The sequence below is a fragment of the Lycorma delicatula genome, chromosome 1 (genome assembly GCF_047948215.1).
Source record: "Lycorma delicatula isolate Av1 chromosome 1, ASM4794821v1, whole genome shotgun sequence".
In the NCBI taxonomy this organism is placed as follows: Eukaryota; Metazoa; Arthropoda; class Insecta; order Hemiptera; family Fulgoridae; genus Lycorma; species Lycorma delicatula.
The window spans coordinates 47,021,499-47,038,264 of record NC_134455.1 but is presented as its reverse complement, the minus strand read 5'-3'; the positions used below and the strand labels follow the sequence as shown (position 1 = coordinate 47,038,264).

Sequence of the window (16,766 nt, the reverse complement as noted above, 5' to 3'; positions counted from 1 at the left end):
AAACCATATAGATAAGTTATTATAATTAGTGGTTATGGTTATATAATTATAATTAGATGGTTAGGCAAAAACAACTGTATATATTAATCCTTTTAGGACCAGACAATTTTTGCCCAATTTAGGAACCACCTTATTTTTGAAGAAGTTGAGAAATTCAGTTACTTCTCCATTTTCACCTGCATTGCTTACCGTTCTAATATCGTAACAGGCACAAGGGTCCCAACATTGAGTCTTGGTCAGGATTATAACCAGGGTCAACAATATCACTATTATTACTGAATATATCATAAATACTATTATAATCATTACTATCAAAAGTCAGATAGAGCCAGTTCACGGTCTTTTTCATTACTTCTAACAAGTTCATCTACCACTGTTAAATAGTATCACACTTAAAACAAAAATAAAATAACTAAACTAATAAATACCAATAATATAACTACACAGAAAAAAAATTAAATGTACACAAGAATACAGTAATAATGTAAACAAAGCATGCCTGACCACATGTAAACAATGACATTCAAGCCTGACTGTGACTGACTGACATCAGCACATGGTGTTCTAAACAAACAACTACGTTGATTTTGTCTTTATTATTACATCATTTATAATAGACAACAATTTTTATAATAGTATTATTAAAATTACACAGAATCTTCTAATAATCACATTTTGTAAAAAAATCAGGGGGCAATAGATCACCCGCTGTCTTCTTCACAAAAATCTTGCCAGGCAATAGATTGTCCACTTGGTATTTCTCGCATTGCCATGTACAGGTAATAAAATGCCTGCTCAGTGATATAAGGGTTAAATTAATATCAAAAAAATTGTAATCTTAAGTGGGAACTGGGATAAAGGTTTAATTTCTTGATATTTATTTACAGTATAATAGATTAGATAAATTTTAATAAAAAACATACTATAAATCTTTTAATAAATAAGACTCATCAACAGTGAACTAGGAATCATATCAAATAACTAAGATTATAAAGAAATCAGTATACCTAACAAAAATTACCTGAGAGATGTACAATTCCACTCCCTTTAATTTCAAATGATACTTTATCACCAGTCATGAAATTTAAATCAAGCTGCGATTGTAAAATGTTTAGCTGTTTTGACAAATTGCATAAGATATTTTCTTGTCCTTCACACTCCAGAATGACACTCAATATTTCAGAATCTAGAAAAATGATAATCAAGAAAAATGATTAGTGACAAATGAAATATTTTAGAGAAAAAAACATAATGTGAGCAATCACACACTTAACTTTGGGAGCATGCTTAAAAAATTAACAGGAATATTTTCACAAACTGTAATACAATGTTCTAAAATTATAAATAAAACATGTTTCATTATTTTCTGTTAAAATGTATGAACTTCTTTTCTTTTTCAAGTACAGTAGTGTGGTGGTACTAGCAATGCATTTGGCACCAACTAAACTGATATAATTTCACAACTTACAAATAAATTTTTTTGTAAATTTTTTGACAAGACTGCTGTAACCGCAACACTTATAACACCAGGTACAGAATTAAACAGGTGATTGAGTTCAAGTCCCAGACAGTTCAGAGTTACTTTTTTACACTTTAAATATTATTCACTTATTTAATTCTACTGGTCCCCTGTGATGTCACAACATAGCAGTAGTTTAGAACATTTTTTTTGGGATGCGGATGCAATTTTCAAAAATGTTTTTTGCAAATATTGTTATTTTTTAATTGTTAACAAATTTTCCAAAGAGAAATATGACCTAAATTAGGCGAAATCTCTATATGCTGATGATGAACTTGCTCTACAGCCTCATCCAATTTATCTTTTTAATCTTTTCCCATCACAATGATCTGCGGTTGATTAGCGCTCCGCGAAAATATGTTGGTATCAGATTGCCTCCCTTCATAGTCTTATGCTACCCTCTTGTGAAAAAGTTACAGTATATTAGAGATTTAACAGATTCCGACAAAAAAAAACCGTTACGATTGGATATTTTTTATGCCTGTAACAACAACAAAAAAATTGAAACAGTACAAAAATTACGATAAATTAATTGCAGAATTTTTTTGCGCATTTCTACCGCATTTTTTATTAGCGAAGTTTTTTTTTTTTTTGCTTTGTGTTTATGAAACATAGTTTGCTGATTTAAAAAATAATACTTTCAAGCAAATCGGTTGAAAATTGGGCAAAATATGATGAAAAACCCGTGTCATAAATCACAGATTAGTAACATATGTCAGTATAAGTGAAAGTAGATTCAGAAAACTACGTTTTATAAAAATCCACCCCAAAAGGCTACTCAAATTGACAAAAAACCATTTTTACTGTATACTGTTATGCATTACGAATCGATATGTTACATGTTTACCGATATAATTTGTCTGAAAAGATATTTATAGACCTCAAGTAAAAGTGACGTATTTATGACCACAAATTCCTTCTTTTTTTTTGTGTGCCGTATATCATAATTTATTATGCGTTTCAATACATCGATATGTTGCTAGTAAGATAAGCTATTTTTGTAAATAGTAAATAAATCCGTAATCCTCATAGCAATTATAATACATAAGTCGCACGCACGCGTGTGCACACACTCACACACACAAGCACATTTCTGAGAAAAAAATGGTCATATTCTTTCTAGTCTAAATAAAACATTTTACATTGTATAAACGTCGTTCAAATTGTGTAATAAAACTGATTCCTTTATGAATATAAAACAAAAATAACAGACTTAGATGCCATATAAAATGATTTTGTAACAGTATTTTAAAACTGACGCCGTACATAATCAGTTTCAAGGCTACATGATCTGAAAAGGTTAAGTTGAATATTTAATGTCATAACTGCCCCATACAGAGAAGTAATCTGACCCAGTTTGGTCAAAATCGGTACAGTAGTACTGGAGATATAAGGTGATTTAGAGACCAACACCAATCACACATATATACAAACACTAATATCCATAAAATTTTCATCAGTTTTTTGGGTTCCTTAGGTGCCAAAACATAAAGATCCAGTGAAAACTGCATTTGTCCAAACTGGACCAATTACAAAACTTTCTCTTGTAGTGCACTGTTGAGGACAGGAAAGTCAAATTTAAGATTTTCTTGTAATGATTTGCAACAACACACCACCCATATTTTTCTTCTTAAAATACTAAATATCACAAATTTTACAATAAAATGGCACTTTTTAGCGTAATTCACAAATGAATTCTATAAAAGAAAACAACAATATTAGAGCACATTATATTAAAAAGTAACTACAAATTGATCAATTTTATGAGATAATTAACATTTGAGAATAAATCATATTTTTAAAATAAGCAGTAAAACAATGAGTAGGAGATTTATTAACTATGTAATGCTTATGAGAAAAAAGTTTATTTACTCAGGAGGGAAAATAATGATTGATAGGGGACCTACATACTCTCTAAATTAGGATGCTGTTTGGATGATGAACAGGCTGTGCATGCAAAACCTAGGAAATTTTTTGAATATATGGAACTTACATTTCCCTATGATTAATAAAGGCCTAATTTTTAATCATAGGCCTAAAATTGATTCTCATGTTCCCATACTTTTTCTAAAACTCAACTGGTCTTCATTTACCGCAACTTTTACTTCTAGTAAAAGGTTCAGTTCTCTAAATATTCTGCTGAGTAATTTAAAAGTAGACATGTTAAATTTAGTGCACAGTTTTCATATTTACCTGCTTCCTTTCTATGGTAAAACAATAAATTGACAATACAATGTATTGTATTGTAATGTCAGGGTTCCTTATGATAAGTTATTTATTCATTCTCAAACCAACAGGCATTTTACATTTACATTTCATTTTACAATTCATTTACATTTACTTTGGGATAGATAAATTTTATAGTACATGAAAATGTCAAGCCTGAATGGAATTTGTATCCATAATGTTCTGGATGAAAGGCAGAGACTATCACTATGAAATGGAAGCTGGCAGAGTGGTAACATTATAATTTAATAATAATTACAGTATTATCATAATTATTAATAATTTTTTATGGCCTCCAAGTCGCCCTTAGGCATTCCCAACCTAAATGAAGGTAACTTGTCTATTAGGGAAGCGAATGACATTCTAGATATTAAAGCAAGAGTAGGGCAGTAAAAGAAACCCCACACAGTACTGCATTTATACAATCAGGAAGAGAATTAATAAAATAAGAAACAGAACCTACTGAAAGGAGGGATGGTCAAATATATATTACGGATATGTAACTTAAAACTAAATAATAAGTCAAAATAAAAAAAAAATCGCAGAATTCTTAAATACTTAATTTTGTCTTATTTAGTTTTGTACTAAATTTAATCAATTTCAAAAATGTCAATCACAAATTTTTAGGTAACTTTAGAATTATTCACACGCACGCGCGCACACACACACACACACAACTATTAATTAATTAATGCTAAACAAGTACATTAAATATTTAATTTTTAAATAATCTATAGAAATATTTTTAACATGTTTAGGGATTGTATTTCTTTTAATTAATAAAATATTAATTAAATATATAAATGTCTGACAACCCATGGTGGTATGTGGGGTAGAGGGTCAAGAAGGAGCTTTTCAGTCAAATGGAAAATTTGGAAATCTCTGATATAACTATTTCTATAACAGAGGCATATTCATAATTAGTGTTAAGTCTCAAATGACTTACCTGATTTTACTGATGAAATATCCAGAGCTGCCATAGACACATGAAATGACTTGTCTACAGTTGTGCTATAGCGTTTACCAGGCTCTAATACTAATCCTACAAAAATAAAATATAGTAAAATACAAAATTATTATCTACATCAACAAATATGAAGTTTTTACAACAAAAATAGTACAAGAACAAGAGATTAAAAACTGAACACATAATGTAGGAGTCGATTGACTTCATCAAAGAGATATTCATATATGAAATGTAATTATGAAATTTCCAGTCAATTAGCATACTAGTTTAACTTGACTATTACAACATCTGAAAACCATACAAAACAACAAAATAAAAATTTATATAATCTTCATAATTACAGTAGTAAAAACATACAACAAAAAGAAAATCACCATTTCATATCTTGTGAATCTAACAAAAATGGAAAATTTGATTGTGCAGACAACATTTATGGTTCCAGAAATGGAGGAAAAAATCTAGTTCATTTGTTAGAGGAAGTAATGCCATTGAGGTAAAACACACAGCAACTAAAGTAATAATATGGTGGAGAGAAGACAAGAGGACCAAACAAGAAAGTGAGGGACATATTCTTTTAAGATGGTAATATTTTCAGTACAATATCCAAAATGTAGGAATGAAATCAACTGAACAGTCTGAACTGACAAGACAGAGCCTTGGAATTCTGAAGCATTGTTTAAAAAATTCTCAGGTACAGTACACATTTTAAAATCATAATAGTTTAGTTTTAAAACATAAAGATAATTATATAGATTTTTTAGATCTTCTGCCACGCTCTTGCCCTACCATTATTTTCTTGAGGGAAAAATAAAACAAATGTTTAACTAGACCAAATAAAATATCAGCAACAACAAACTAATAATTAATAAAAAAAATTTTTTTAAATCCCAAGGACAATCACTAAATGTAATTGAAAACGGCATTATGAACAAATAAATTTTATTATATTCTACAGGCAAAATGACTAGAGAAGTGGATGAAACATCACAAATACATCAGATGGTATGATTAAAAAAAAGTGCACAAGAAAATTACAGACTCTGGGAAATTTTAATGTGTGAAAGAGTTTTCTTTCAGTTACGTTAATATTTTCATACTTTTAGTCTAAGTTTTTACATGCTTAAAATGTTTACATTTTTTAAATTTTTTATTGTAGAACTGCATTGCATCTGTTATTCTTCAGCTGATAAGAACTCAAGAATTAATGTAATACTTAAACCCTTACCATTAGGGTAACAGTCCTTTTTTTTTACTGCAAGATGATAATTATGCAATATTAATAAAATTGGTAATTATACAAAATTAGGGACTCGCCTCAGATTTTGATGAAATTTGGAATATACCTTTTATTTAGGACCTAAGTTATTCATCAGAAACACCTTTCACCACATTTACACCCTCCCAAAAAAGTTACACAGCACAGTCACCAAAAATTTTGTTAATTCAATACTGTACAAGTGCAATATACATTTGGACTAAATAACTGGTTACTATATAATTACAGTCGGCCAAACAATCAGCTAATTTAATATTAAAGATTAATAAATTGAGGTTAGCGAACTGAGTAAACAGAGAAATTAGGTTACATTAATGTCGTATAAAGTTCAGTACAAAGAATCATTAGTTACCTAATCGACCCTAACCTAAGCTTAACTTTGACCTAAACCTGAGTAAACTCAATACATTCTTGAATTACATATTGCATTATTTTTTCCCTTCATCCCACCTGTGAACTCGATGACAACATAAAGTTCTAGATTACATAAAATCATAATGTGACTACATAAAATCTGAATGTTTTGATTCCTGGCGTGGATTTTCTTTTATAATTTCAGGTCCTCTTTTGATTAGAAAATTACAATTTAAAAAAATGTTAAGTACATACACAATATCTGTATGAATAGCAATTAATAAAGAATATGATCTGAATTTAGAAAACAATCAGTGTAATTAACACTTACTTAAAAGTGCATTTATCCAATTCAACTTAACTAATCAAAAATATTTTTTTATAATAGACGTGTACAGTTCAAACTTCCTATTTTCGGATAACACATTAATGAAATTACTAATAAATATTTTACAATTAGTTACTGAGAAATCATTTTAAAACATAATTCAGATGATAGTTATATTTTAAAATACACATGCTTACATTGTATCTAAAAAAAGGAAATAGAAAATATTAAAGAAAACTGTATGGTATAAGAGACTTATGTGACTATTCTCTCACTGATTTATCCTGTTCTGTCAATCCAATCCACATGATCCAGAAAAAAATAATTGGTTTCACCTTTATTTTTATTCTCCTCTCAACTCCCCTGGGCCGGACCGACTTGTTGTTATTACGCCAACCAGGGGAGTGTCTTTTGACTCTAATGGGCCTCCCCCCACCTACCGGCTGTACGTCCGGCATGGCAAGTCGGCCCACCGGTTCAGCTCTTTTGAGAGTTCCTTATTTAGATTTGCCCATTTCTGACACCACGCCATACCTGGTTTGTTGTGGCGTGGTGTCGGGTCTTTTTCACTGATCTTCCTTTTCCAATATTCCTAACTTAGAGCCCCTGGAGTCCCCAGCGGCTCATTGGAACCGACACACCTCGGCATGTCGGCCTTTCCCGCTGAGGCTGTCCTCCCTACCATAGTCTATACTAATATCCTTGGCTTCTTTCATCAACAATTTTCTGGATTAGAATCTGCCTAACGTAACCTGCTACTGTGTTCCAGTTATATTCACTGCTAGTCATAAATTGCACTATATTGTCAAGTGTTAATCCATTGATGTTCTGATTAAATCTCAAGACGGCCCACCTGTCACACATGAAAAAGGTGTGCTCCGCATCATCAAGTTGGTCACAATACATACAGGTTGTTTCTTCCCTTCTGCCTATTTTATTTAAATAATAATTAAATACACCGTGTCCACAGAAAAATTATGTCAAGTAATGATCCATTTCACCATATCCTCTTCTTACCCACGGTGTAATCTCAGGGATGAGCCGCCTCGTCCATCGACCCACACCATCATTGGTCCATTTTTCTTGCCACAAAGTATTGATTTCCTCTTTGGCCTCTTGTTCTATTTTTCCCTTAGACCTCTCAACCCTGTATTTCGCGATGAGATCGATCGGTGGCACCCCAGCAACCACACAGAGTGCTTGGTAGGACACCGTCCTATAAGCGGCCACCACGCCAAGTAGTATCCTCCTGTGTATTCTGACAAGTTTCTCCTTGTTACGACCAATGTCTATCGCCTGATGCCATACAGGTATCGCATACATGAGTGAAGATATTATTGTTGATGCTAACAGTCTGCGCTTGGATGCCCTAGGGGCGTTCTGCGTTGACATTATGATGTTGAGACTCCTCACCATATTTTCGGCCTTCTTACAGATGTTATCTATGTGTTCAGTGTATTTACCATTCCTCTGGAGGGTGACACCCAAATACTTCAGACTGTGAACCTCCTCAATGACATTACCGTTGATAAATACAGCAATGGGGTCTAGTACCCTTCTGCCTGTTATGGCAATACACAGAGACTTTTCATACGACAGACTCAGACCCCTAGAGTCCATCCACTCATATATAATGCGGGTGGCCGCATTCACTCTTTCTTGCACCTGATCAACCGTTCTGCCCTCCACAAGGACTGCGAGATCGTCCGCATAGGCCAGCAATTCCACTCCATCAGAGAAACATTTAAGCAGGAGGTCATCTATGACAAACAACCATAGTAGCGGCCCCAGGATTGATCCTTGCGGCACCCCACGGTGTATCTCGAAATGTATCCTTCCCTCCTGGGCCCCGATGCTACATTTTCTATCGGAGAGATAATCCTCAATTTGTCTATGTAAATAAGGGCTCAGCTCCTTTGAGGTCATCGCACTATTTATATGTCTCCAGCTAACTGATCCGAAGGCATTCCTTATATCAAGTGAGATTATCAACGGTATGCGTCTAGTACGCCAAGTTCCTCTTTTGACCTCGTTGGCCCAGTTCGAAATTCTACCGATGACCTGCACCATGGACTGCCCCTGCCAAAAACCATATTGGTTTGCACTAATCTGACTCCCTGTTCTAATTCCTGTATAATTCTGCTCGCTAGTATCTTCTCTACAAGTTTAGCCATGGTATTTAGCAGACTCAATGGCCTATAAGTGGCGTCCTCAGCCGTAGGTGCACCTTTAGGAAGGAAGACCACTCTGGCCTCCTTCCAACATGCAGGGAAAAACTTCCTCTCTAAGCCATAGCTAGCGATCTCTAATAACTCCCAGGGAATCTTCCTGATCAAACCCTTTATTACCGCTGCGGGGATCCTATCCGGCCCGGGGATCTTCTTTAATGCCAGACTTTTGGCTGCCAGTTGTAATTCATCGATGGTAAACCTCCTGCCTCACAGGGTGTGGGTCCACTGTCTTCAGCCATCGTTCTGGGGAACAAATTCGCCACCTGTATCTCTGCGTTTGCCCTGTACAGCACAGGCAATCGTCTTCCAAATCTCTTCGTCACTATGCGATAAGCTTGACCCCATGGGTCAGTGCTCCAACATTCTCTTTTCTCCTTTTTAATGGCTTTATTCAGGGCCTTCTGGTTTCAGTATACATTCTTGCTGCATGCTGATATTCCTCTCTACTGTTTCTAAGTAATCTCTTTTCCTTCTCCTTAAGGACTGAAGTTCTTGTCTCAATTTACCAATCCCGGCTGTCCACCAATATAAATTTCGTCTCCTTGCATTATTATTTGCCATCCTGTCTATCTCTTGCATAACTATATTCGATAAAGCTTCAGGGGTCTTTTGCTGCCTGTCCCTTAACCTATCAGCTGTCCTATTAACTATTACTTCTATTTGATCGGCTGTGAAATTCAGTGGAAGGGGATACTACACTCGCTCGAGATTTGCGTCTATCAGGTCTAGTCTCGTTGCACGATGATCACTGGCAATCTCATCAAGGAGGACCATCCAATTGTATTGTTCTCCTCTCCATGGTCAGATTTAAGACAGACTGGTGGCCTCTGGCAACGTAGGTAGGGGTGCCATCGTTAACACAGCGACACCGTTATTTCCAGCAGATCTGCCAGAATTTGTCCTCTCCTATTCATGTAGCTACTACCAGCATTCACCATTTTACTATTGAAGTCTCCCAGCATGACAAATTTCTTCGGCAAATTAATTATTACACCCTGCAAGATATCAATAAAGCGAGTGAATTCAGCTAAGTCTATATTTGGTGACACGTACAACCCCACTATCATGATAGACTCGTTCTCCAGAGCAACAACACCCCTACTCCTGAACCTGAGCCTCCAGTGAATACTGCTACTAGCAACCATTATGGCAACATCGCCCTCCATATCAGTTATCCAACTAGATTTAGCAGCTTCGTATCTGTTAGGCTCAGCAACTGCAAGAAGGTGATCTCTTTCTCAGCTACTACCCTCGTGCGACCAAATCATGTGCAAGATGACTCCTGTTTACATTTGCAAATAATGTCTTATGCATGCTGATCTTTCTTACATAGCCACGCCCCAGTCCTGTGATCTTTGCTACCGCAATCAAGACACCGCTTCGGCTCTTGGCAGTCTACAATCTTATGGCCTCAACCTCCACAATTGAAACAGAGTTCCAATCCATCCGGGCCCTTACAGTCTTGCCTCCTGTGCCCGGTTCCCCAGCATCGATAGCACCTTTCCTCATCCTCGCGTATGTAGGCTCTACAACTTATCCACCCTATCCTCAGCCTTTATTCGACTATCTTACACGCGGCTCTATAAGAGGTGATAACCGTGACATTTCTAGTCTCGCCAAAACCCTTTCTGATTGACGATATCTTAAAATCTTTGTTAGGGCCAATCCTGTTGGCTATTGCGGCCATCACCTCCTGTTCAGCAGTATCCATCTCCACATCCCTGATGTGTACTACCGATCTCCTACTAGCTCGGCTCTTAAGATCCACATGCAGATCAGCCGCCTTGTCCCTGAGTAGAATGGTAAAGTTCTCTGCATTCTTAACGCCCTCGATCCTAACTTGTAGCTGCTCATTGCGGCCCTTACGCAACGATATGACATTATTGGCCTCCTCGCTCGACACCGCTCCCTTCATTTGACTTGCCTTCGGCTTTCACAACAACAGTGCGGCTCTGATGCGCCAGCAGTGTGGCTTTCTTGATGGGTATTTGATTAGTGCCCACATGTCTTACACTACTGTCTCCTTGTATCGTCAATATATATATATTGGTGTCTCCTTATTTCTTAGCAGATACGATAGGATCTTTTTCAAATAGTTTCCAATGCTCCACGCCGGCAAGACATAGGCAGCATCTGGTGCTTGTGTTACGACTCTCCTGGCCGCCTTCAAAAGTGTGGCGAGAGCCTCCCTCTCAGATATACCAGAGTTGTAGCATATTTTGTACTTGCTTCTCTTTTTCTCTGTTGTGTTGTCTCCAATAACCGAGACTTCATCTTTTATGTCTCCTACAGCAAATCTAGGGCCTTGTTCTTGCTCTCCCGTCTTCTTTAGGTCTTTTAAACTGCGTGTTATTTTCCTGTCGGGAACAGAGGGAGTTCTGTCACCAGACTTATCTTACTTCTCAGATTATTCGGCCACCTTCTTTGTAAGAGCCCTAACAGCTCCTCATCTTCTAGCTCCTTGCTAAGAATTTGTTCCATGTTGTCCCTCCGTGGCTGGCAGATCCGTTTGAGTGGTCTGTATCACTTATTTACAGAGGACGACTTGTCAACCAGTGCATTCAGGCCCTCATAAACTGCCCTCAACTCCTGTTCATGAGTACTGATATATTTACTGAGGCCCAGCCCCATATGCTGTTTCAATGAAATTGTGACCATTCCCAGTTGATGAACCAGACTTCCCAAGGTGTCAGTGTGCTCCTCCTCCTCCTCTGAGGACCCTTGACGTGGTCTTTTCTTGCATTTAACATCTAATTTCTTGATGGGTACCATTTTCTGCTGGCTGCTACTTTGGGCAGCTGTTCCCTCTAAGGGGAGCGATCCTCTGCACCTAATAATGTTACAATTGGACTACGGGCACAATCCGGCATCCAACGAATACCCACTCGGGGATGGGAGCCCCAAAAGATTTTGGGGGGTTGGCGGTGGTATAATGTATCGATCCAAAAATTGGATCAAAAATTTTGGGGGGTCAGAGGGTAGGGAAGTTTTTGGGATGGATCTATAACCAGGTATATTGGATATAAGACTAGTGGGTCAAAAGTTATTAGAGAAAGTTGAATTCCCTAGTAAACAGCTAGTCTGAGGACTTTGAAAATTTTACTCTTACAATAAGAAATATACGAAAAATTTTCAAAGTCCTTGTTTACTATTAAAAACAGATTAGTACAGGCCTGTTTTATAACTTAGAATAATTTAGCTAAAATAGCCTCTATTCTAACCTCAAAAAAACTTGTAAAAAAACTATTATACAGTAAAAATGTCTCACTTTAGTACACACTAGTAGTCTCTTCGTTAGTATTATACCTCACTATCACTCTTACTCACTATGATAAAAAAATTTAGCGAGAAATAAGTACAAAAATAATGAACTCACTAAAGAGAACAAAAAACTCAAAAAACTTGATAAGTCCGCAACCAAATAACTCAAAAATTATAGTCCATATCCCTTGTCCAGTCCACTTAAAATTCTAGTTCACCAGTAACACAAAAGCCAAAAAACCAATCCAAAAAAACTAAAAACGCGGAGCTCAGATAGACACATCAACACACCATGCAATCCACAACTCGACTATAATTGGTTGCACCTGTAATTAAGTAAGTGCACCCAGATAGAGTAGTCAATTCCCAGGGCATCAGCTTCTTATATTTTTGATTGACACCCAAACTTCGTCCCATTAATTTTTTTGGAATGAAGTTCTTGGTCCTGGATGATAAAATATAACATACACATCTTTGTTTCAGTCATCTATTTTGTCCACTTCTGCAATTCACCACCGGCAATCATAAATGCATGCAACTGTGTCTTATTTTGAAGTGGCAATGGCACTACTTTTGTAACTTGAAGTTTACTATCAGATGATGTGTACTGACACTTTAGCAAACTTTCAGATTGTGGTAATGAAATACCTGAAAGTAACAATGAAATGATCTGGTGCCTTTAATTTCCTGGGAAGTGTTGTACCTTTCCTCTAAGGTATTTGAACTGAATTCTTGGATTTCCTACTTCCACAAAAATATATGTAATTCTCTAAACAGATCTCTTTGCAGATCCTGAGATGTCAACATTTAATCTTTTACAACCACTATAAACTAGACTATCACGGATTGCTTCGTACTTACTATCCCCTAAGCCAACACAAGCATTTTTCTCATGACACGATGCAAAAAATTTCCATTCTATGACAAACTCCATAATCTGCTTTGTGATGGTACATATTTATAAAATTCTTTTTATTTTTATTTTGGCTTGCAACCCTATCAGAGAAATAGATTAATATTTTTTATAAAAGGATGCTCTTAAATGTAATTTGTTAATTGAAGTTGAAATGCATAGACTATTGTGGTATTATGTTATAGATGATCACTTACAACCTTTATTTTTATAATAAAACACTTATGAATGAACAGCAGTTTGTGGTACAAACTGGCTAGTTTGTACCACATAACTGGAGACTCATTTCTTTCATTATTTTAGTAATGATGAAAATTGAATAACAAAGTAAAAAAAAAATAAGACACTTCATATCAGAATATAACTGAGAATGAAAGCAAATCAGAACAAAACTAAAACAGAGATTAACTACCAACTACACACTTTATTCACTATACACAAAAACCATTCACTTCTATAATTTGATTGGTTTTAAATTGATTTATTGATTAACTGATTAATGATTAAATTAATTTTGGCTTCTTTTTACCAATGAATTTATTACATTTTATAAACAATTTTTAATATTTAGTCGGTATAGGTCCCGACTTCAAATAACATTACTTTCATAAAAAGAAATTTTATACCTAAAATAATTCAAAATTATAAATTGGGCAGTCTACATGTTTATTTATAATAAAGTACATCAATTATTTTTAAGAAATTTGATTTTCTTAGTTTAAAATGCCTTAGAAATAGTAGAATAACTTGCTTATCCCAAATTTAGAAATCAAGCATTTTTTGCTCAAATTCATAATTTTTTTATACTTTGAGTTGATTCTCAAAGTTGAAATTTATTGATGCCATTTGAAAACGTTCATAGAGACCAAAAGGTCTCTGTGTGATAATTGCACACAAAAATTTGTTTCAGCTGAAAAATTGAGAAAAATTCTATTTTTAAAAGGTTGTAATTTTTAAAAGGTAAGCTACTCACCAATGATATTTTACATAAAGAAACTATATTCATATATATTAATGTACAGGAAAAATTGAGGCTGAGCAATTACTTCTTCTTTGAGAAATTACCCTATGAAAAGTGAATTTTGTTCAACCACATTCAATAACTTTGGGCTACACAAAGTGTACATCAACAAAATCATATTAGGTAGATAAATAGGACTTAGATTGTACTATATGGTCAAAATATACTAAACACAATGCAGTTTATTTGAAAAGCCTAGGACAACTCAGAGCTGAGTAATTAAGAAAACTGTGGATGCCTGTGAATGCAAAAAAAAAAGTGCAAGGGTTAAAAAAATTTATCAACCAGATGCAATGAAAATGTTTAAAAAATTAGTTTTAACTACTAAAACAAAAGGGAATGTGCCTACAAAATATGAACTTTTCTGAGATGGTCAAGCAACCAATCCTTTTTTTATAGACTGACCAACCCAATTCCTTTATATGGTCTTTTATATGCTATTTATAATTATTCATAAATACTACTGGTTTTCATATCATTAAGATTAACAGTATTATTTTACATTCCTAGTTACATACTAAATCTTTTAGAATATATACAGAATGTATCAAGTTCTTCTGGAACTTTTATAACCTATTCTACTCATGAAAGTAATGTAAAAAGTTCATATAAACATATATCCTAAAATACTTTGTAAGTTACGGCTAGTGTAAGATTTCGCTCAGATTTAAACTATTCCAGTGAAATGAAATCGTGCTGAAATTAATAGGAAGAATTACTTATTTTTTATGGACTTTGACCTGAAAAATAGACTAAGTAGATCCCAGAACCATATCTGCAGAAGTTTTTAAAAAATCTGGGATGAAAACCAATAAATTAGGGTAAAAAAACCCTGTTTTTATGTTTGATGCACAATAACTTTGTTAAATGGGTAATAGAAAAATAAAACTTTGAATAATAAACAAAAAAAAAAACATTGAGAGAATTTAATTCTAAACAAAATGGTGTTGTAAGTTCAGTTGAATAAAACAAGGAAAAGTTAGATAAATTTGAATTTTATTTGGAAACGGTACACTAAACCAAAGTGCATTGCACTTACCAGTCTATAATAAATGTTCAAAAATGAGCCCACCATTAAACTCATTTCTTGGCACACTTCTGTACTATTTTGTAGCTCTTTTTAGTTCCTCAATGTTGTTAAAGTTGCTCAGCAAATCCATAACATGGGGCAATTAATTCCTCATAAGAATGTATTTTGTTTTGTATGCAATATTTTTCATTCATCCCCAGATACAAAAATCTAAAGATGTAAGATCAGACAATCTTGGTGGCCAGAAATGTGGACCTCTACGACTGACCATATCACAGGAAAATTATAATTTTAGTAAGTGGAAACGGCACAAGAGAATTGAAGAAGCACTCCATCATACTGGAAGTATGATGGAGTTCAATCAGCTACGGTGATTCTTCTTGGAGAAAATGCAAGTAAACCTCAGCATCTGAAGTGGCCAGGTAATTATAAACAGTACAAACAGCTGTTTGTGAATAAAACCACACCACACATCGACACAAAATCAGTGTTGAAGATTGCCTACATATCCTCATTTCATAAGTTGTTGATCCAGTCAACAAAAGGCAAATTTCACTCCACATGGCATCAACAACTTATGCAATGAACATACATGGGCAGAAGTAAATCCTCATGAAATGGGAGAAGACAATTTTCAAGATCAATTTTGCATCAATGTATGGTGCGACCTTCATCATAAACAGCTGTTGGTTAGTGGACTGTTCATAATACCTGGCTGCTTAGATGCTGATGTCTACTTGCAATTTCTCCAAGAAGAATTGGTGCAGCTGACTGAATATGTAAGTGAAATTTGCCATCTGTAAATAAAACATAATTGTAGAGTTGTCAATTTGTATTCCACTAGTTGCAGAACTCTAAGTGAAACGGACAGTCTCCTGGGTGATGTTGAACTGGCTGTTTATGGTAAGGATAAAACTTGTTTTAAGTGTCCTCCTAACCATCAAATGTAAAACTCCAATTTGCTTAGAAAGACATATAATGGTGCCTGAAATGCATCGATAATTTCATCAATAACAGCATTGTATTGGACAGATCGTTCATAGCCTGTAGTGAACCTGTTACCTGAAGACACTAACTGTTTTGGGATCTGGAATCCTGCGATTCGGAAAATGTATTTCTTATTCTACTGCAGCCAACTGTATTAATTACAATTACATACACCCAAAATGAACACCAGAACAGCAATTCCTCTGTTGTAAATAAACACGTCATTACTTAAATCACAAACTGATCATCACGTTCAAAATAAAATTCAAACAAAATCTTCGCTAATGACAACACATTTCACAGTACCAAATATACTTAACGTATCTTACAGAATGATTTAACACTAATATAGTACTGAACATTGTTAATCGCTATTGCTATTTTATTGCCATCTTTGAAATAATAATTTTTTTAATTTATTGTAGGTCTATCATTACTAAAAAAAAAAAGTATTATCTAAGTAATTTTTATTTTACAATTACTGTGTAATTTCCAGTTTTTTTTTAATTTTTTAACAGTAAATATTTTTACAATTTTTCACATCAAAAATTAATTTGGGTTTTGTTTATAATAAATAAGTACTTTTCTGATAAATGTAGAAATCTAGTTTCTAAATAAAATTTAAAATTTTCTACAAGTTTTGTTTAAAAGTT

The 16,766-nt window shown here is 34.4% G+C and overlaps 1 protein-coding gene across 2 annotated transcripts in view; it reads right to left on the bottom strand.

The window, feature by feature from the left end:
- The window catches only part of LOC142317886 (46 kDa FK506-binding nuclear protein-like), a 77,180-nt gene that overhangs the window by 58,016 nt on the left and 2,398 nt on the right, over positions 1-16,766 (bottom strand). For both annotated transcript variants that reach the window (XM_075354430.1, XM_075354434.1), the window contains exons 2-3: positions 4,692-4,787; positions 1,022-1,186 (exon numbers count right to left, since the gene is read on the bottom strand). In XM_075354430.1, coding sequence (XP_075210545.1) covers positions 1,022-1,186; positions 4,692-4,787 — 261 coding nt within the window. The remainder of the gene's footprint in view (positions 1-1,021; positions 1,187-4,691; positions 4,788-16,766) is intronic.